This window comes from Amphibalanus amphitrite, unplaced genomic scaffold (assembly GCF_019059575.1).
Source record: "Amphibalanus amphitrite isolate SeventyFive unplaced genomic scaffold, NRLGWU_Aamphi_draft 000140F_arrow, whole genome shotgun sequence".
In the NCBI taxonomy this organism is placed as follows: Eukaryota; Metazoa; Arthropoda; class Thecostraca; order Balanomorpha; family Balanidae; genus Amphibalanus; species Amphibalanus amphitrite.
In genome coordinates this window covers 863043-883672 of record NW_024881635.1, presented here as the reverse complement: position 1 = coordinate 883672, position 20630 = coordinate 863043, and the positions used below count along the sequence as shown (strand labels likewise).

Here is a 20630-nt window from a genome sequence, read left to right as displayed (position 1 = left end):
GACTAATACTCCGGAGTTCGCAGATGGCATAAACATCCTGCTGCTGGGGTCTCACTCAGCAAGCTGTCCTCACAGACCGGTCAACTCGGAGCGGCCACCGGGACCCGTTTCTAAGCCGACACGACTTATCCCCGCCGCTCGCCAGGCGGCCGAGCTTATTCCCCAGCACCTGGCACGGATTAAATACCGAGAAAAGTCGCTAGAAAGGTGACCGGTGCGGATGAAGATTCGGGCGCCGGCGTGGTCATTTGAAACACGCTCGGAATTAAGCCCGCGTTAGTGGGAGGATTGTGAAGGTGGATAGGATTAGTGAACTGTGTGAGTTAGAGGACGATGGAGATCCAAGATCCACTCATTTGCGATGCTAGGTTGACTACAGTGCATACGGCCTTGGCACCATGTGCTGTCTGACTTGGACGGCTGAGATAGGCTCGGCAGAGTGGCGCAGTGTGTAGTCAGTCCCGTTCCCCGCCCCGCCGCCAAGCTGTCGCCGCTGCCGCTCAGCCGCCGTCGGCCGGCCATTGCCACTAATTGATGGCCAGTGTGCGACTGTCGGCCGCTGTTTGCCTACGTGCTCGGCGGACGCTGCCGTTATTGCGGTCGCCGCTGCTGTCGTGGCGCCGTTTTCTCTCCCTCTCTCGGGTGACCCGAGGACACCGGACGTCCTCAGTGAAGGTGGAGTGTTGGGCTGAGGACGACAGCTGTCCCAGCCGGCTGCGCTGATGGCTTCAGGCGTCAGTTGCGGCTGTCTGCCGCCGATCAGTGTTGACTCTCAATATGCCGGCGCCCGCTGTGTTTGTACTGAAGCTGGCTGGCCAGTCGTCTATACGGGTGAACAGCCAGGGGCGAGGGCGAACCTCGTGCCACGCACACTGCCGCCCTACACCTGCGCCGCCGCCCGCCCTCCGCCGTGTCGGCCGGCGGCCGCCGCCCGCCCCGTGTGGGGTCAACGCCTGGCGCACATGTGTGCGTGCCTACGTGCGGTCCGGCCGGCCGGCGCCGACGGCGGCCGGCGGGGCTCTGTTTGCACCGGAAGCCGGACTTGGCAGCTCGCCGGCTCGCCGGAGGGGTGCGAGGCGCGCGCCGTCACCCCGCCCCTCGGCTCTCCCCACCCCGCCCCTCGACTCTCCCCACCTCGGTCCCTACCTGTCCGCGTGGCTCACGGGGCCGAGGGCCGAGGGGTGCGCGCAGCCGGCGGTGGCTGAACCACGGACGGCCGGCGGCTGAGACAGCCGCGGAGAATTGTGGCGACGGTGGATCGGTGACCACCTGCCAGACTTTTCCCGGTGTATCTCCGGGTGTGGCTGTGGTTTTCAGAGGAATTTCTTCCGTCAGCACTGTTATTCTAATTGAGATTTATTTCTATTTAAATAGCAGTACATTTGCGGTACTGCTATTTAAATATGATTTACTGCTTACCGTAAAGTGGGGCTATTTGAGACAGTGGGGCTATTTGAGACAGCAAGGCAATGGTATAGTAAAATCGCTGTAAAATGAAAACCGTTTGATGTTTTTTCGTCATTTTTGCTTAGGCTGATGTGGAATTGAACAATGAATGCTCTGAATAACCTTTTTGAAAATTTCGAAGAGTTCTGAAAGAAATTTGCAATAAAATACGAAATACAGAAAAACGCACAATTTAAGTTGCTCGAAAAGGACCCCTACCTGCAACTTAAAAAAGGTGAAGTTTTAACAGCTTCGCCACTGTATCTATCGCTACTACCTTTTTGCTTATAGGTTAAGCACATTTTTCATGAAAATATTATATATTGTTAACGGTACTGCCGATTGCGTAACCCATTGTCTCAGAATCCCGATGATGCCCACCTGGTCAAACCTCAACGGATATGCCAAATAGCTGATGATAACGGTGATGCGATGCACCCGAGAAGACTTGCCGCCATCTACCTGAAGTGCATCGACCGTTCGACATGAGCAACACCGGTGAATCGGTCGTAGTCATAAACGTGCAGTGGGTTCATGGTAGGTAATTTAAGCAGCAAGCAATATTTACATGTTCGTAGTGTAACATAATAACCCTTTAGCTGGTGACCAAACTAATTATTCTGATGAATATGTGCTTAAAATGTGCTTCATCAGTCACTGACTCATTCGACAATCAACATATGTCTACCTTGGTTGACCAAAAAACACCATCGAATGTTACTTAACACATGAACGTACTGTTAGGTGAGCCTATCCAAGTACTTGATGTGGTAGGGTAACCGGCCAATTGTTGCGGCATGCAGCGATCGAGGAAAATCGGCATAAAATCAAAACCGTTTAACATTTTTCTGTTATTTCTTCGCATGGAGATGTACAATGGAACAAACAATCATGCAGACCATTCACTGAAATGTTTTGGGAAACCTTTTGCCTTGTTTGATTCATTACAGTGTGCTTCATAAGGTAGCGAGACTGTCTCAAATAGCCCCACCGACTTTCGGTATATCTGTTTTCACGTCACCGGGGCTATATACAAAAACTTACTTTCAAAATTTTACTGTCGATGACTTTAAAATGGTCCTTGATGATCATCCCGTCAGTTTGAAAGCTATGGGTCACACCATATAATGATAGCCTTAGCATATAGTGATGCAATTTTATACCCTACCGAAATGAAGTGTCCTACGAAAAAGGAAAAGATTGAATATAAAAGTCATATAACAGTCTTTGAAAAACAATTTATGCCAAAATGATCAAAATTCAATTTCCAAATGCATGGCGTTTAAAAAATTATCTCTAGCGTGACCGATTTTCTTTAATTTCCTTGCAACTAAAACTGTCTCAAATAGCCCCACCCTATGGGGCTATTTGAGACAGGCTTTAACATAAAAAATAACCTCAGTCATTGTTACTAGCTGAACCAAAATACACCTATATGAAAGAGCTCACAGAGAACTACATTTTTGCAATTTACATGCTATAAGAAATATGAGCCGTCTTAAAGGGAGAGGCAAAAAACTGTAAAATCCGTTTCAAATAGCCCCACTTTACGGTATTACAACTTTTGGTATGGCTCCATCTGCCGATCCAAGCAGCACGCTAACTTTTGTTTAAGTTGCATCGGCAGTTGTTTTCGCCGTCCTGACCAAGTGCACAATGTCGATTGGCATTCTTTGATAGCATTGTACCGATTTCCTGGATCAAGCAGTCATTCTAGGAACTCATCCAACCCCGCACCTGTTGGCATGTTTTCCGCTTACAACGCTCAGCGTCACGGGGTGTTCCGCTTGCCAATGGAACTCACTTTTCATCACAGCCAGAGCCCGGACTGGCGTCTGATCTCCACGTCAGTACATGACCGTGTGTCAGTGATCGAAGACGCTGTGCTTCGCGCTTATGTTGAAAGATCAATAAACCAATATACCAATATAGGCCGTCTGTTGATGGTGCGACCATCCATATGACAGATGGTTTTTAATCACTAAGAACCACACGCCACCGAGGAGCCGCATTTCTCGCCATGTGTATCTCCGGCCAGGTGTTCCGTCTATTCGCCCCTTCCTACCATCCGGCGCTCCGCTCCACTGGACCAAATGTGTACCGCCGGCGGCCGACGCTCCGACTTTCTCCGGCCACGGTCCACGGGTCAGCGCGGACGCCAAGGCCGCGGGAGCCGTCACTGACACGGGAACGGTGCGTTCGTGGCCTGTCCGACCGATGCTGGGTCGCTAGCCGGTCATATGTATTATCCATGGGTCGTTCCTCCATCGCCGCTCCGCTATGGGCAGTCAGTGGTCGGCCGGAGGGCGCTTGGCGTCGCTGGACGCAGTTCTGCTGACCGGGGCAGGCCGGGGGCGGCGCCGTCAGCGGCGGGCGCAGCACCGCCCCGCGGGGCCGACCACGCGGGACCACCGTGTCGGGTGTTTATACCCAGCTCAGCGCACTGGTTAATGACTGGAGATCGCACAGCGTGGGCGCCGACCGCCGTGCTGGCTGCGCAGTCATGCGTGTGTGTTTACGCGTGTGTGGGCGTGTGTATAGATGCGTGTGCGTGCTGGTGTGATGCGCGGCTCCGCCCGTCTCCTGTCCCTCGCCATTGCTCCTCTGGCTGCCTTGACGTTGTAGGCTGCCATCCCGTGCCAGCCGAACGGGCCGTGTTATCGGCCTCAGCGACAGCCCTTCCGATGTTCGCCGGTCGGCTGGGCGACCAGTGACCACTGAGAGACTGATGTAACCTGTGAGATGTATCCGTCAGCTAGAGACATGTCTGACATATTTTCAGTGCCTTTGGTGCCAGGCGCCGTGTCAGCCCGCATTTCTAATGTCTGAGCACATTACTGTGTTGAGGTGTACGTTTTTATCTTGAACCATGGACTGTCTGGCGCTAACGGATTGTCTCTTGTTTTTCAGTGCCGGCAGATCTGCTCCGAGTCCCATGAAGAGCTTTTAAAGGTGCTACATGAACTGCAAGTGTCCACCAAGACGTACAACATGTACTACACCCAGTTCAGCAATGCCGAGAACAAACTGCAGTATGTGGAGAACCAGCGAGGCAAGCTGGAACTCAGCATTCCAAAGGAAAAGCTGGAGAAATCGCGCAAGTTCAAGCTGGTCGAGAAGGAAATACTGAAGGTGAGAGTCGCCACTACCATATGTCAGTCAGCTTTCTCTGCTATTTGACTTAGACTATCGAGAGCAGGCCTCTAACTATATGACCATCTCGTTCAAAAATAGCACCCGCCTCTGCCTGTTGTCTGTTGCCAGCTTGTATTGCGGCGCCGTCCGTGGCAGCGGCGTTGCCCCGCTCTGCTGAGCTGTGCACTTGTTTATAGCACCGCCAAACGGCTTTAGGACCCCGGTCAGTGAACGCCGATCAGCTGACCAGTCTCTGGTGGAGGGGAGGGGAGGGGGACCCGTCACCGTGGGGCGCGCCGCCGGTACCGGCCGACAGATGCCCGGGACGGCGATGGTGACGGATTAACGGGCCGCCGGACGATGATGGGGCTCCCTGGCCGCTGCAGCTGTCCACCGCCGGCTGCTGATGATGGATGGGGCCGTTCAGGGTCCCGCGGAGACCCGCGACGCCCTCCGCGCGCCCCCACTGCCGCCGTCTCCGCATTGGAGAGGGAGAAGCCGAGTCTCCGCCTCGAGCTGTAACGGATGAGGGGAGCTTCATTCAGCTGTGGGGATTCCGGGGCTGGGAGACGGACGATCGATAGATTCAGCCCCCGGCAGACAGGGTCTCCGCCGCGAGTGGACCGGAGTCGTCCCCAGCTATGGCGCGGAGAGGGCGGCGCCCCTTCGGTCGATGTCCGACCGCGATATTAGCTCCCGGACGGCCAATCGGTCCCCGACTGTCAACACCCGGGAAGGAATGAGAGGGTCGCGGCGGTCAGGGCGGTCACCCTCGCTATGCAGTGTATGTTGCTCCTCTCAGCAGCTAATAGTGTCTGTCGTAGCGTCTCTGTGTGCCTGCCATGTGAGCGTCTCAATATGTGTGGTCCAGCGGGACATGTGGGCGCTCTGTCATGTCAGCGTGGTGTCCATCCTGTCATCACTGCCATTACCTGTCATCACCTGTCATCGGTTGTCATCTCCTGCGTCAGCTGACGTATGACTGTGGACGGCGTCATACACTACTATCGTGACATCACCCACTGACGCCGGTACCTCCACCCACTGCCATTACCACCCTGTCAGTGCCTGGGCCAGTGTCTGGGTTGTTTCCATTGTGTGAGAGCCGAGTCGTGCTGCGGTCCTTCCACGACAGATGGCTGTTTGGAGCCGATCTAATGAACGACCCGCACCGTGCCATGTGCATTACTGCGCGCTGATGTGATGTTAGTGATGTGCTGACGTCATTGGCAGTTATTATGCTGGTCTGTGTTCGTTACTGTGTTGTCCTTACACATAACGATACGAGGTGGTGTTTGCTGTCGTTGCAGACGCCGGGGCGGCTGGGGTCCTCTTTTCGTCGTGTGTCCATGTTCTGTCTTTTTGCAAGTTTTTTTTTTAGCACTTTTCCCTTACGAGTGTGTCGTTGGTCTTGCATCCTATGGCTCTCGAGTCACTGTTGAGCGATTTGGGTACTCAGAGCATCTTGCTATCTAACCACTTGGGCTTATTTTCTCCTCAGCGGCGTCACAAGTACCAGGATACCCGACTGAAGGCGCTGCAGGCGCGCAACGACTTCCTGCTGGCGCTGGAGGCGGCCAACGCCGCCGTGCACCGCTACTTCGCCGACGACCTCTCCGACATCATGGACTGCATGGACGTGGGCTTCCACACGGGCATCGCGCGCGCCCTGCTCATGACCATCTCGGCACAGGAGTGTGTCATGGCCGGACAGAAGGCTGGCATCGACGGCCTGCACAAGACCATAACGGGTCTGGACTCGCGGCTCGATAAACAGAAGTTTATCGAGGCCAATAATAATCCGTTCATGCTGCCCAAGAAGTTTGAGTTTACTCCGCATCGGGGCGACCAGGTGGGTGTGTTTGTGTTAAACCGTTTGTGTTAAGAGTCTGTGGGTTGTTTGTGAGTAGTTTGGTCATAATGTTTGTCACGGTGCAATGCGGATTTGGCTAACGGTATGCTCCACCCTTTCTCGGAAGCGATAATCTAGTAATACCTACTCATTGACCGTTACATCATGTAAACCATGTAAACTGTGAACGTCATTGACGCTTGCGTCAGCATTCCGCTAGAAAACTGAACGATAAATTGTTTCCACTCTCTTCTGCTGATCCTCTGTGATACACGGAAACGTTCCTTAGCGGCCCAATCCAATATCCTTCCATTCGGGACCGGCCCCCTTCGCGAACTCCGGTGTCTCACTGCCGTGTTTGGGTTGGCCTGCCGCCCGTCTCTGTTCGCTCAATGTTCCTACTCGTCATCTCTGTCAGCTGCCTCCCTGCTGCGATCGGGGCTGGTTATTTGACCGGCCCTCGGACCGTGAGCCGACCGTTCAGTCTGTTATCGCTGCATGCGTCACTGTCGTGAGGTGACGGCTTTCCTCTCGATCATCGGCCAGCTACCGTGCCGGTTCCTCCCACTCGACTTGGTCGGCGGAGTGTGCGGACGTCTGCGATGTATCAGCGTGGCTATCGGGACTACATACCATAGGCAATCTCGAGTACCAATGGCAATCCATTCCTCTTTCTCACGTATGTCATCTTTCAGTGTCATCTTTCCCCTTGACAGTAGTTGTTTGTTGTTTGCACTTTAACTGATTCGGCGAGGCCTCCAAACCGCAGTCTATCGCCCGGAACTATTGAGTCATCTCGTCATCGCTCGAGAGCTTCAACTTATTTAGCTGACCCACCCTATTCGTCGTTTGCCTTCCCTTTTCCTCAGATTAAGTTTTCATGACCAACAGCTATTCTGTCCTCACTTGATCCGATCTGATGGTCCCGCATTACCCTCTGAGCTTGTTAGTTTGTTTGAGTGATTGGCTGGCTTTGTGTTTTGTTTGTTTGACCCTCCCTCCTCACGTCTAACCTCTCTGACGATCCCTTCCTCCTCCCACAGACTTCCCGGTACGAGGTGGACCCGGAGATCCAGGAGGAGACGCAGAAGCGGTACGACGCGCTCTGCCGGCGCATTACCTCCCTGCGCACCTCCACGGAGGAGGTGTGGAAGACCATGGAGACCGCCGAACGCTCCCTGGTGGCCATGGTGGCGACGGATGAGATGGACGTGCGCAGTCTGTTCCGGCCCACCGGCGCTCAGAGGACGTCGGACGTGGCGCTGGCCAAACTGCGGGCCAACCACGAGGAGACGGAGCAGTTCTATATGACGGTGGGTGTGCGGGAGAGGGAGGTAGAGGGAGGGGAAAAGGGAAGAGTAAGGGAGAAGTCTGATATGGGATGACATGTAGAGTGTTTGAAGGTGAGAACGTTTTGTGTCTGGCTCGCTGCCTGTGAATGGGCGAGCAGTGACCTTAGTTTGCACCTGCTCTCGTCAAGTTGCGACGTTTCTGATGTGCATACTGATCAGCAGCAATGAGATGAGGAAACATTGTTATTTATATCCCTGCCCCTCGGTGCCCTATCGCCACCGCTCATACTTTACGCAAGCAGAATACTGAATGTGGTAACAGAATACTGCAGTCCCAAATCAAATACCCTAACGAGTGATAGGCCAAGCCATCAGCATTCCCTACATGTAACCACGCAGGTCGGAGATGGTCTGCGATAAAAACCTCCGACCCTTGCTCACGGCGCGGCTGTTTGTCGGCCGGAAGTGGCCGTTTTGGCCGCTCTGATTATAACCCGGCGCCCGTGGGGGTATGTGTGTGTTTATGTAGCTGGCTGTTCCGTGTGTGTGTGCCTGGCGCGGAGGACGCACTAATTGTGTCGTCTGTCGCGGTGGCGACGCGTCGCTAACCGGGGTGGCTGACCTTCCATTGGGCTGTGGCGCGGTAGCAGTGGCTGGATGGCCATGTGGCGAGGGCCTCGATAGTAAAACATGGTTAGCCTGTCTCTTGCAGCATTGTCCCATACCAAGTCACCTTCCAAGAACTGAGCTGCTCAATAAGGCCTTGTGCAGCTTGAATTCCATTTGAAGTTACGCTAATCCTTGAATAAATGTTCGGGGTAACTCCTTATACCGGGTTCTGATAACCAAGTAGTTAGGTGGCCGCAAAGCTCCGAGAATCATCTCGCTTATCAACCACAGTAAAATGTATTTTCAATAACGAGCTTCCCAAAAATATAGACAAATAATCGATTGTCACATAGACGCGTGACAATGCTACAACATGGTAATGCTACCACATGCCACGTTCTAAGCCAGTTAGTGTGTAAAAGTGAACAGTAAATGGCGAAGTTTTCACTTAACAGGCTCTCAGGTTCAACGGCCGGAGCGCTGCCGTCCGTGCCCGTCTCCCACCCGGCGCTGTTTGGCCTTGTACGGTGCGTCGCCGGCCGGTCCGGCTGAATATGCTGTCCGGTCCACACCGCCGTCTTTACCGAACTGGGCAAACGCCGAGCGCTGTTCGACCAGAGCCCGGTATGGTGACGGCTGACCGCAGCTCGTCGTCCGACCGTGTACAGACGACCGTTCGGCGTCGGTCCGTGGCCCCTACCCTGACCACTCAGCCTCGAATACCAGTCCTAGACCATCGAGCTCTACATCTGTTTACGTCCAATTTAGGTGGCAGTGCTCACAAGTCACATTTCAGTAATAGTGCAGTCGATTTCGACAATACGGCATAGTCTGTCCGTGCCCTATGGCGAACTGTCGAAATCGGTTGCACTATTTCTGAACTCTGTGCACTCTTTCTACATTTGGCCGTAAAAAGGTGTATTCGCCGTCCCCCATTTACCGATCGAAAGGGACCAGCAAAGTTTCTGGCGTCACTCGCCGCCGTGAACTTGGACGGCCATTCCCCGGGCTGAGTGGGCCGTGATAGGCCTTAGTCACGACTCACTGTTCACGAATCGACCGGATACGGTTCGTGGGATTTGGGCATGGGAGGGGATGGGGTTGGAGTCCGCTCCACGAACCAAACACAACTCAGTATATTGGAGGACCACTTCTGGCAACTCGCACTTTTTATGCATTCCCTTTACTTGCTCTGACCACGCACTGTTTCCCCTGTCCACAGAAATTCGCCGAGTACATCGGCGAGTCAAACCTGATAGCGCGTCTGCAGGCCAAGTACGAGATCCTGCGTGCCGGTCTGGGCGAGCACACCACCCAGCTGAACCGGCTCAGTCGCAGCATCTGCGAGAAGCCGCGGAGGAAGCGGATCGGCCGCGCGCCGGCCAGCGGCCAGCCGCGCCTCTTCGGCGGCAGTCTGGAGGAGTATCTGGAGCTGAGCGGCCAGGAGATCCCGCTCATCGTCCGCTCCAGCGTCAGGGTCATCAACCTGTTCGGACTGCACCACCAGGGCATCTTCAGGGTGTCGGGATCACAGGTACGAGTGGAAGGAGGGAGGGTAGGCGGCGAGAGGGAGGGGCCTAAGAGGCTGAATTGTTGATGCGTGTGTGTTGACAATGGGGGATGATTAGCTACGCGTGTGGACGAAATGGGGATTGCCAAGGGGACGTGGCGGAGCTGGTTATCTACATAGTGTCGGGCACACTGCGCCCGCCGCTGAGTGAGTGCCCTAGCAGTGGATCAGACTGTTCCGGGTCGCCGCTGAACAAGACAGGACGGGTGTGGTCACCAGTTTATCTCGCGTCACCATGCGTTCTATCTGCCCGAGTGGTGAACAGGCGTGAGGGGCGGGAACGCTGCCCCGGTGCATTTGTAATTCGGCCCGCGCCGTCGCTCAAGGTTGACTGCGACGAACCGGTTCGGGCCCGGTCGGTATGCGCCGCCAGTCATGACTGAATCGAAAGCCCAGTAAAAACGACCGGTTTCCGGACCGGTCGCTAATACTCACCGCATGAAAAGTGCATCAGGCTCATGCCGGTTTCTCTGAAAACACGGACCGTGGTTTCATTTATGAACTGCCGTTTGACAGGCTTTCACGAAAGTAAAAGTTTAATTGTTCGTGACGGACATAGCATAGTGGCTTTGTTTTTTTTTAGCAGTGTAATATGTAATCAGGAAAAGTGTTTGTGTATGCGCTGACGCTATCGGAGATGACATAACAGATAACTCTACTTTATCCTAACAAGTTCCTTTCAAAACAGCCGAGATAAAACTGTTATGATGTCATTCAGCAGACCGCATTCGTTTAAATTGTTCTACCTACAGCATGTAGTGGTCTCATTATCTCGCAACTATCCGGCCTTTGTCTTAGTTTGCCTACTCTGTTCTCAGGTGGAAATCAACAACTTCCGTGACAGTTTTGAGCGCGGCGAGGATCCGCTGGCCGACGTCACGGACGCCTCCGACATCAACTCAGTGGCGGGGGTGCTCAAACTGTACCTGCGTGAGCTCAGGGAGCCCTTCTTCCCGACACTCTACTTTGACCAGTTCATGGAGATTGCCCGTAAGTAGCCGACAGAGGTGACCCTGGAACGTCTAAGTCGGTCCCACTGGAGGGTGTTTAGATGGTGTTAGCCGAGCCACAGACCTTGGCATTGTGTACCAACTGTGAAATTGTTTCCTTAGTACCCACCAGTTTGCCATTTTTGTGAGCATCTAGCTGTGTCGGTCGACTGCCGCGCGTCAGGGGCTGTCTAGCGGGTGGCCTTCGGGCTATCTCTGAGCGGCGGAGCTTGGAACGCTGGAGCTGGAGAAGCTGGGTGTCTTTGGGGTGCCAGGATACCGGATGCCTGACATTTGGTGGCGGGTGTCCATGGTTGACTGCTGTGGCTGGGTGCTTGGCGCAGCTGGGGGATGCAGACTGCAGGGTGTGGTTGCTGGGTGTGTCTGGTATTTGGCATGAGTGCAGGCTGTCTTGCTGGGTGTCTGCTAATGTACCGGATGTTTTAGCTCTGGTACTGGGTGTTCAATATGTGGTTTGTGTTTGTACGGCCAGTGTTTAGGATGGTGGATGTTGGGTCGCTGTTGCCGTGGCCCGGGGCGGCGCTGGGCCCGCGTGTCCCTGTGCTGAGCTGCGCTGGTCCGCCGGCAGAGGGTCTGACGTCTCCGCTGAGACGGGCCATGTACGACAGCGCCAATGTGGTCATCCCGCGCTGCGTGCTAGAGGCGCCCAACTATAGTGAGACGTGTGGGCTGGGGCGTGTGCTGTCCTAACCGATATAACCAGCCGCCGGCGCCCAGCGGCGCGCCCGGCCGGGCTCTGGGGTTCGCGGAGAACCCGGATACTGTAAACACACGACCGGGAGCCGGCGCACAGCCGGTCATTAGTTCGGTGTTATCACACACCACTGCGGGACGGAGCTCGCCAACGGCCGAGTGATTCCGTGGAATCATCCGAGCGACGGGATCTGTCCAGGGGCCGGTCCAAGTTAATGTGTGGTTAATTCTGTGAAGTCTGCCGGCCGGCTCTGCTTTTTGTTTGCGTCTCGCACTAATTCCACTGAGCTTTTCGTGGACATACACCATGACTTGCACTGACATTCGTGTGCAAGTAAACGACACAGCGACTGTGTGCTTGTCCAGATATTTGTATAACAGTGGTTTGAGCCGGACAAAACAGCTGTATTAGTTCCCCGGTTGCCCGTTCACGTTTATAACAGCTGTTGGTTCTGTTTAGCCCGCTCAAGGATAATTTGTTGGCATGCTTTTGGCTGATCCATGCTACTAATATACAAGACTTAATGACTGGTTACCACAGGGCCTTATTAACCAAATCGCCAGCTCATGTCTCATAAAGAATGCTGGATAATTTGTCTTGCACATAAATGCTCCAGCCTTTCTCTGGAAGTCATTTGTTTTCCGTCGTGAGCTTCAATACCACTGGTAGCTTGCTGTTCATTTATACCGTGATTTGTAGCCTGTGTAACTCAACATTTAGCAACCCGTTCTGTGATTGGCTGACTGACTGTCTCTGCGCGCTCTGATTGGCTGATGGATGTCTTCCCCCGGCTGATTGGCAGAGCTGCGCAGCGCCGATGAGATGACTGCGCGGATCCGGGAGGTGGTCGCCTCGCTGCCCCGGCCAGTCTTTGTCGTCATGCGCTACCTGTTCGCGTTCCTCAACCAGTGAGTGACGAAACTTCCGTGTTCCGTTTTTATGGTAATTTCCGTGAGAATTATGCATGCAGTCGACACACCCTAAAGCCGCAACAAACGTGGTTGCCTTTGTTGGCCATACTGTGTTATGTTCTTGCTAATGGTATTTCTTTTATTTGATACTCATGATGACATAGTGTGTTTAACCACAGTTAGGTGTTTTTCTTGTTCACTTCAGTTTCCTTCAGTTTCCTACACAAACACGCTACTGCTCGAGTAAAAGGGATGTTTGATTCTGATTATCGCTGCTTTTCTCTGTCGTTTAGCCTGTCTGAGTTCAGCGACGAGAACATGATGGAGCCGTACAACTTAGCCATCTGCTTCGGGCCGACCCTGCTGCCCATCCCCGAGGACAAGGACCAGGTGCAGTACCAGAACCTGGTGAACGAGCTGATGAAGCACATCATCCTCTGCCACGAGGAGATCTTCCCTCGCGACGGCGGACCGGTGTATGAGAAGTACATCAGCAAGGGGCTGGACGAGCAGGAGGACATCGGCGAGGCGCCGTCCGAGATCGCCAGCACCGTGGACGACCCGGACCTGGAGCTGCCCTCGGAGGACGGTCAGTTGGGGTCACGGGGTGGGGGAGAGGTCGGGTCACGGACGGGCAGAGTCACGGGTTTATCTAGATCACGACTGACTAGCCAGGGTCACTAGTGGAGAGGGGTGGTTGAAGAAAGTGGATGAGGCTAGGTTGGTACGGGTGACAGCAGCCGTTGACGCAAACGAGCCAGTGTATGAGTGAAGGTGCTGGCTGGGGGGATGGGGGCAGTCGAAATTTCGTATGCTCATTTGCATATAGTGCGGTCACGACGTTAAGTCCGGTTGGTGTGCTATTAACGTTCTTTTACTGAAATATTGCTCTGGTTTTTCACTAATTTGTGAGCAGCATCAAAATGTATGACTTTACCATGCGTGTGTACTGTGTATACCAGCAGAACTTGCACATATTAGCTTCATCTCTCTGTATAATTCAGACCTTCGTATGTCTTGCGTTAGACATTCCGTCCAGACTTCAAGTCAAACATACGGTCTTGTTCAAATATACCAGATAGAAGGCATAGCAGAAAGAAATCTGAATCGTTGTCTGTTTATTTAACTACCATAAATATTCGGATGATTCCACCCCTTAGCTGGCATGTTTTTTCTACTTTGGTTTTGTGCAGTCTCGCCGCGTTTTGCTAACGCTCTGCTAGTTCTAGTGCCTTGCGTTTTGTTTGTTGTTCAGCTAAGCTATTGACGCCGCCTGCTTTCGTTTTGTGTGCTCGCTAGTTCTTATGTTGCCGCGTTTTGTTTTCAGATTCCGTTTTAAAAGAAAGGGACATAAGCTTGCAGATCTTCGGAAGTAAGTATACGTCTGTGTAGTGTCTACTTTGTAATGTGCGTACATTGAACAAGAGGCTGTTGACATTAACTATCTCAACGATAATCGCAGTAGCTAGTCTCCTTTATCAGTCTGGCTGTTGTTCTTAAAAAGTACCTCCGAGACCACGTCGTCGGCTCAGCTGATACGTTTGTAGTCCAACGATCACGCCACTTGTAACCCGAGCTGACACTCAAGTAAAACAACACCTTACCACAGACTGTGGTGTTCAATGTCTGTGGTAGAGCTGTGATCGATAAACCACAGGTGACGGGGGTAGTATGAAATGCATACAAGTTTGTCATTCACCACAGTATACTTTTCACACTATCATATTATTAACAGAGACCAGCGATAATCGAAATGCAGCCGGTGAATCAAGTTCATTTATATTGAAATGGATAATCCATCTGTGAAACATGAGAGGACCGTAAAGTTACAGATATTAAGGTGTTTTAGCTAAAATTTTAGTATTTTTTTCACAGTCTAAATTGCATCATGCGACTATATGGCAAGAGACGTCCGTTGATTCTGTCGGACGGGCTCCGTGCTGAAGGTTTACTACCGGGACGCCAGGGAACATTCCCTGTCCCTCAGTGCCCCATACGTCTGCTGTGAAGGGCATCCCGTCAAATTGGATGTGCCGACCCATGTGCCAAATGGAAATGGTCCAAGTGCAGACGTCTTGTGCAGATATCTTGTTTTAAGACCGACCCGGGTCCCGTTCTGTTCAGTGGGGTCGCGGCTGTTTGCGGCTATGAAAAGTGATGTACCGCCACCAGATGTGGCACGCTAGGATTCTACACAAAATAACACAATTTATTTACAAAGCAACACTGCGTGATCTGCGTCGCGAAATGTAATTCAGTCTGCTTATGATGCCTTCTCGTTTCACTGTTCAACCATTCAACCATGTCACTAAATTGAGATCGGTCTAGCACGGGCCATTCGCTCAGGGCTAGTTTCCTGACCCATCCATTGTCCTTTGGCTGTCTGGGCCCATTTCCGTCCATCCTCAGGCCTCCTCTGACCAAACGTTCCACTCTCTGACCCATCTATCTGCTGTGTAACTTATCTTTTCACCCTCTGGCCCATCCGTCCACCGTCTGACCTACCTTTCCACCCATCAACTGACCTCTCTGACCGCCCTCTGACCCACCCCACCTCTCCCGCAGAGAGCGAGCAGCTGGAGGCGGTGGCGCAGTTCGACTTCACCGCCCGGTCGCCGCGCGAGCTCAGCTTCCACTGCGGGGACGTGCTGACGCTCTATCGTCAGGTGTCCTCTGACTGGTGGCGAGGGCATTTCCGAGGCCGGGACGGCCTGGTACCCGACAAATACATCATGCTCAAAATCAGGTGGGCGGGCGGGGATGGATGCGTCGTACGGCTGATAATATATAATATCACACGGGCCGGTAAAATGTTTCATTCAGGACCGAGGGATTTGTTGAGTTTTCCGCACGAGACCGAAGGTCGAGGGCGGAAAATTCAACAAAGCCCGAGGTCCTGAATGAAACATTCCGGCCCAAGTGTGATATTTATTTTAGCATATGCCGTTTAATTTCCATATTTAAGCTTCTTTAACAATTGTACATGCTTGAAAGAAGTGAAAAAACCAATAACGAATATCAAGAACTAAAAAATGTACATATTCCCTGACCAAGATAATAAACCAAGCCGACTCAAGATCACTGTGTTCCATCCTTGTGTCTGGCTCTGAGTTGGATTCATATCAAACCAAGAACATCTATTTCAATCTATGTCATATGAGAAGCTAGAGTAACGTTCGTTTTCAATATTAGAGAAGAGTGGAAGGTATACCATCCTGTGAAGTGAGCGCTTGGTTTTTTACCCATGTCAGTATGAATAAAGTTTTTACTGATCAATGTGAAATGCGTTTTTTGTCAATTCACTGCAGTTGTAAAAGACATGAAATGGACGCCATAAATGTAGGTGATTAATTAATATGTCTGTACATTAGGATTTAAAATATTATCTTATTGAAAACCAACATTTACAATCTGTTCAATAGTTCAAAGCGACCAAATGCAACACGTAAGTTCACGTTAGATTTCTATCAGTTAAGCTCTTTTCCAGCGCCTTCCTCCGTCTCAGGAAATGCTTCAAAAGTTCGCTGATAAAATGTTTTGCCCATGGGCCGAAATCTTTGCTCAATAGCCTTCAACATTATGCGGTTTAATCTAAAAAGCTTTTACCGCACGCTCGCGCTAATGCTAAAGACATACTCCGGCATATGCTGAATATGGTGTTGAGTTTTAAATGATAACTGGGTAAATATGGTGCTATCTCAGTTGGGGTGTTTGTTTTGTATACGAGCTGATATTTCCAGCTTATCTATTACCACTGGCATTGTCTGCAAATGCATGCCGCAACGTAGCTTATATGTATTTCTTAGAAAAGGCTTGACCGCTGATCTAAAGATATAGATGGATGATGGATATTTGCAAGATTACGATACTTACGGTCATGCCAAAATGCTAATCGGCGTTTTTTTCTGTGGTTTTGACCAATTAGCGGCCGTAGTGTGTGGACCCCAGCTGGGTCCCGTGTTGCCGCTGTGACCGCGACTGTCCCCCGTCCGGTGACTGACGCCGGCGCCTCCGGCAGGGACGAGGACCGCAGCAGCATGTCGGACTCTAGCAGTCAGCCGCGCGCCTCCGTGTCGAGCGAGTGTCCGTCGGCAGTGCCGGCGGTCGCGTCCACCCCCGCGCCCCCGTCCACCCCGTCCTCCACGGGCTCCGGGCCGGCCCCGGAGCCGCCCGACGTCGCCGAGCCGCCCCCAGAGGTAACCGAGACCCACGTGTAGTCGGCCGTCCGTCCTCTGTTCAGCCCCACCGTCACCCGCCCCACCCCCACCCCACCGCCCCGGTCCGGTCCGGCCCTGTGTCTATCTGTTCGGTGCTCTTCTGTTCTGTTGGGTTCTGTTCTGTCGTAACGGCTGCATGGAGGGTTTTCTCTATATCTCGGGGTCCCCTTCTCGGGAGATGTGCCTTTTGCACGATCTGTGGCCTTTGATCTGCCTAGCCGCCTGCTATTTTTGCACCAGAGCGCGGCTGTTTTTTAATCGTGAGACGCTGGGGTGTGTAATGCTACTTACTGCCTTGCGCTACCGCAATGCAGGCTGGGAAGAGCTATTTTATCGCTAATGCAACGAGTTCGGCGTTTGCTGCCGATGCAGCGTGGCCGCTGCATCGGCGAGAGGGGTTTTACACTGATACTGATGTGATATTTTGCCGCTGAGTGGCGTGTGTGTACCTGACCTGAGATGCCGTGTGCCGGTGCGATGGTGACGCGTCTCTAACCCACCGTAGGGCGTGCGGCGGCCGGTCCGGGGCGGCACCCTTCCCCCGGCCGACCCGTCCCCTCCGCTGCCCCTGGCCGCCTCGCTGTCGCTGCCGCCGGCGGCCGGGCGCCGTCCGTCGCGGCCGGCGCTCCAGCACTCGGTCAGCTCCGGAGGCTCCGGCGCCGGACGGCCCGGCCACGCCGACCCTGCGGCCGCCGACCCGGCTCCAGACGACCCTCCAGCCGCCGAGACCAACGGAGAGAAGGACGCCGCTGCCGCGCCGGCCGTGGACGTCATGGTGACCTCTGGCGAGGTGACTGTGAAGGTGGCGGCCGGCGCCGAGCCGTCACCAGAGCAGCAGCAGGAGCACACGTTCGGAGCCGTGACGGAGGTGGCAGTGGTGCCGGCCGAGGAGGAAGGCCCCGCTGAGGAGGAGGCGCCGGAGACGGAGGGACCAGCCGCGCCGCAGCCTGGCACACCGGTGGACGACCTGCCTGTGACGCCGGCTGCTGGGGACAGTCCCAGTGCGGGCGACATGTCGGTGACCTCGGGTCACGGCAGCGGCCAGTCGGGTGACCTGTCTGCGGACCTGTCCCTGTCAGGGGTGTCCGGCACCACGGACACGCCGTCTGGTCTGTCCACCTCGGACCTGGGACACTCGGATGACCCGGACCCGGAGACGGGCACCGGTGAGCTCGACCAGGCCATGCGCCAGATCGAGCTGGTCACGGAGACGCTGCGCGCTGCTGAGATGTCCGGGGACGCCGCCGTCACGGCCGGCTCCTCACCGGAGAGGGCCGAGCAGGCGGCGGGCCGCGGCGGCCGCGCGCCCGTCTGCGCCGCCTGGGAGGCGCGCCGCCAGCCGCCGCCGCTGCCCGACTCGTCGGCCAGTGTGCGCTCGCGGCGCGCCCTCTGGGAGACGCTGTCGGCCGGCGGGCCGCGCGAGCGCACCTCCTCGGGCGAGTCGTCCGGCTCGTCGGCGTCGTCCGTGTCTCCGGCGCCGCTGGCGGTGCGGCAGCGCGGCCCCAAGCACACGCCCGACCTGGTGATGGATCTGCCGCCCGAGTCGCAGCGGCCGGCGCGCGGCTCGCCGCCCGACGCCGCCAGCACGGCCGCCGAGACGTTCGCGCGCCAGAACCAGTGCACGCTGCGCCGCAGCGGCCACACGTCGCCGGGCACGGCGCGGCAGGCCGCCGGCGGCACCGAGCGCGAGTCCGCCCTGGCGCCGCCGCCCGGGGCCGTGCCCGTCGAGCCGCCCGTGGTGCCCGCCGGGGTCAGCTCGTTCAAACCCAGGGTCAAGGTCAAGCCCCAGGTGGCGCAGAAACCCAAACTGTCGCCCGAAATGCTGAAGAAACTGACTGACGCATAATGTGTTTCTGACTGAATATGCGCCGCGTGTTGTTGTTTATCCGCTGTGTGCTGGCGCGCGCCCGCGCGGTGGCGCCAAATATGTTGGCGCGCGCTGTGCCGACCTGGCCCTGCGCCCTGTTGAGTCATTTATATACTGAGGTGCGCGCATGTACTGTGTACATTTGTGAATATAGAGGCCGGGAGTGAGGGAAGCCTGACAGAGAGAGACAGAGAGCTAGTTTTCAGTCACGTATATCCAGCCATATACTCGGCGAGTGCTTCCCGACCACTTTCTGCGTCTGACCGTTTTGATACTGGGTCTCGGCCGACCCGCGCTGGGTGATATGCGCCGCAGTCATGTCCGTAGCGTAGGCGTCATTCAGTGGAAAATAAAACGGCATGTCATCAACCCTGTGGTGTTTGTAGGGGAATCGAAGGGAGGGCGGACGATCGGGCCGGTGAAGAGGCTGGGCGGGGTGGGTGGGGTGGAATTGTGGGGTCCGTGGACGGTGGACTGGTTTCTCCAAAATTGGTGTATTTGAAAATAACTTGATAATGAGTAGGATATGGGCGAGATTAAGTGAAATATTCGGGTGCTGTAATGACTGACAGCGACCGGCCGGTCTCAACATCCGAGTTGGTTTGGTACGCGATCTCGCGTAGCGAGGGTGGTCACTGGTCGGTGGGTGCCGTCCTTTGTTTGTTTGTTTGTTTTTTTTTTTTTGTTGGGTTAGGCCCTTTCGGTCCAATGAGACCATTTCAGAGCCGGGAGGATGATAGGATATAGGGGGAGACATTGGTCTGGGCAGGCACCCTAGTGAGTCGCCGGGGCTGAGCCCATCCAGAGGACAGGCCACCCAGCCCCAAGGCACTCACTGCACCCGGCTACGGGGTGCGCTCCCTCGGGAGCAGCGGTGCCGCTCCAAGGGAGCAGCCCGCATGAGATAAAGTTGCCTGTCCAGCCCGGAAGGGGGTTGCGGCGTGGAGGAGAAGGATTTCAGTATCCTGAGGATAGAAGCACGGAACGGTCGGGTGCCGTCCGAAGGACGGTGCGTTCTAGTCGAGTAGTGGATGGACTGCATCGTAAGTTCCATGATACATATAACGCTTGCATTGATCAGGTTCATAAGACACATGTTCTTATGTAAACACCGACACCGGAACATAATCCAGAGAAAGAAGGCTTTTTAATTTGGTAGCACATCGCGGGTAGCACACAGTGGATGCAAATGTGACGCACCTGCGTCAAATAGGACGCAGTCAGGGGGCGTTGAAGTCTAGTTCCTACCAACCTGGCACTCCCATGCCTACGTCACCACGAGGACGCCCGAGGGCATTTACATGTTGAAGATAGGGAAATTGCCATAGTTTAGAGCCGCCTGAAGGGCAACCTTGAGATAGATGGCAATGTAAATGTGTGCTAATATGATCATCAACATGTTATTTATCCAAATCCAGGGCCAATTAATCGATAACCTGTCACGTTTTCCAGTGGTGATGCGCTAACGTTCGTGGTTCTTGCAGCCAATAAGGGTGTTTCATAGTGCGATTCAGCCGCATTATCGACTTTAATGCCATAAACCGCCACGGAACATACGATTTGCAGCTCCCTGGCGTGATAGCTGCCAGTAGGGCTCCGGAGTCGGAGTCATGAAGTCGGTCGGAGTTGACAGTTCTGACCTGAGTCGTCGAGTCGGAGTCAGAGTAGATTTTAAAAGCCTGGAGTCTGAGTCAGTCACCGAAATTCGATCCCCTCCGCATACCTTTCAGGGTTCCGTAGTCGGAGTTGTAGTCGGTCGGAGTCGACAGTTCTGACCAGAGTGAGTGTCACAGTCGATTTTGAAAGCCAGAGTCAGAGTCGGAGTCACCAAAAAACCATTGCCTCCGCAGACCTGCTAGGGCTGTGGAGTCGGAGTCAGTCAGAGCCGACATTTGAAATCAAAGTCAGAGTTGATTTTTGAAAGTCTGAGTCAGAGTCGGAGTCATCAAGAAACCCATTGACGATCCGCAGTACCATGCAGTAAGGGCGCTGCCGATCGATGCCCCTGAATTGCCTATGAATTGAAT

At 54.3% G+C, this 20630-nt stretch overlaps 1 protein-coding gene across 5 annotated transcripts in view; it reads left to right on the top strand.

Moving 5' to 3' along the window:
- Window positions 1-18972, top strand: part of LOC122382495 (SLIT-ROBO Rho GTPase-activating protein 3-like) — a 64138-nt gene extending 45166 nt beyond the window's left edge. For 3 of the 5 annotated variants that reach the window (XM_043367889.1, XM_043367890.1, XM_043367886.1), the window contains 11 exons: window positions 4357-4578; window positions 6083-6433; window positions 7477-7746; window positions 9557-9868; window positions 10723-10894; window positions 12411-12516; window positions 12813-13108; window positions 13847-13891; window positions 15085-15265; window positions 16538-16715; window positions 17242-18972. In XM_043367889.1, coding sequence (XP_043223824.1) covers window positions 4357-4578; window positions 6083-6433; window positions 7477-7746; window positions 9557-9868; window positions 10723-10894; window positions 12411-12516; window positions 12813-13108; window positions 13847-13891; window positions 15085-15265; window positions 16538-16715; window positions 17242-18582 — 3474 coding nt within the window. In that variant the 3' untranslated portion in view covers window positions 18583-18972. The remainder of the gene's footprint in view (window positions 1-4356; window positions 4579-6082; window positions 6434-7476; window positions 7747-9556; window positions 9869-10722; window positions 10895-12410; window positions 12517-12812; window positions 13109-13846; window positions 13892-15084; window positions 15266-16537; window positions 16716-17241) is intronic. The other 2 variants (XM_043367887.1, XM_043367888.1) reach the window with 2 other exon arrangements.
- Window positions 18973-20630: the final 1658 nt, after the last annotated feature.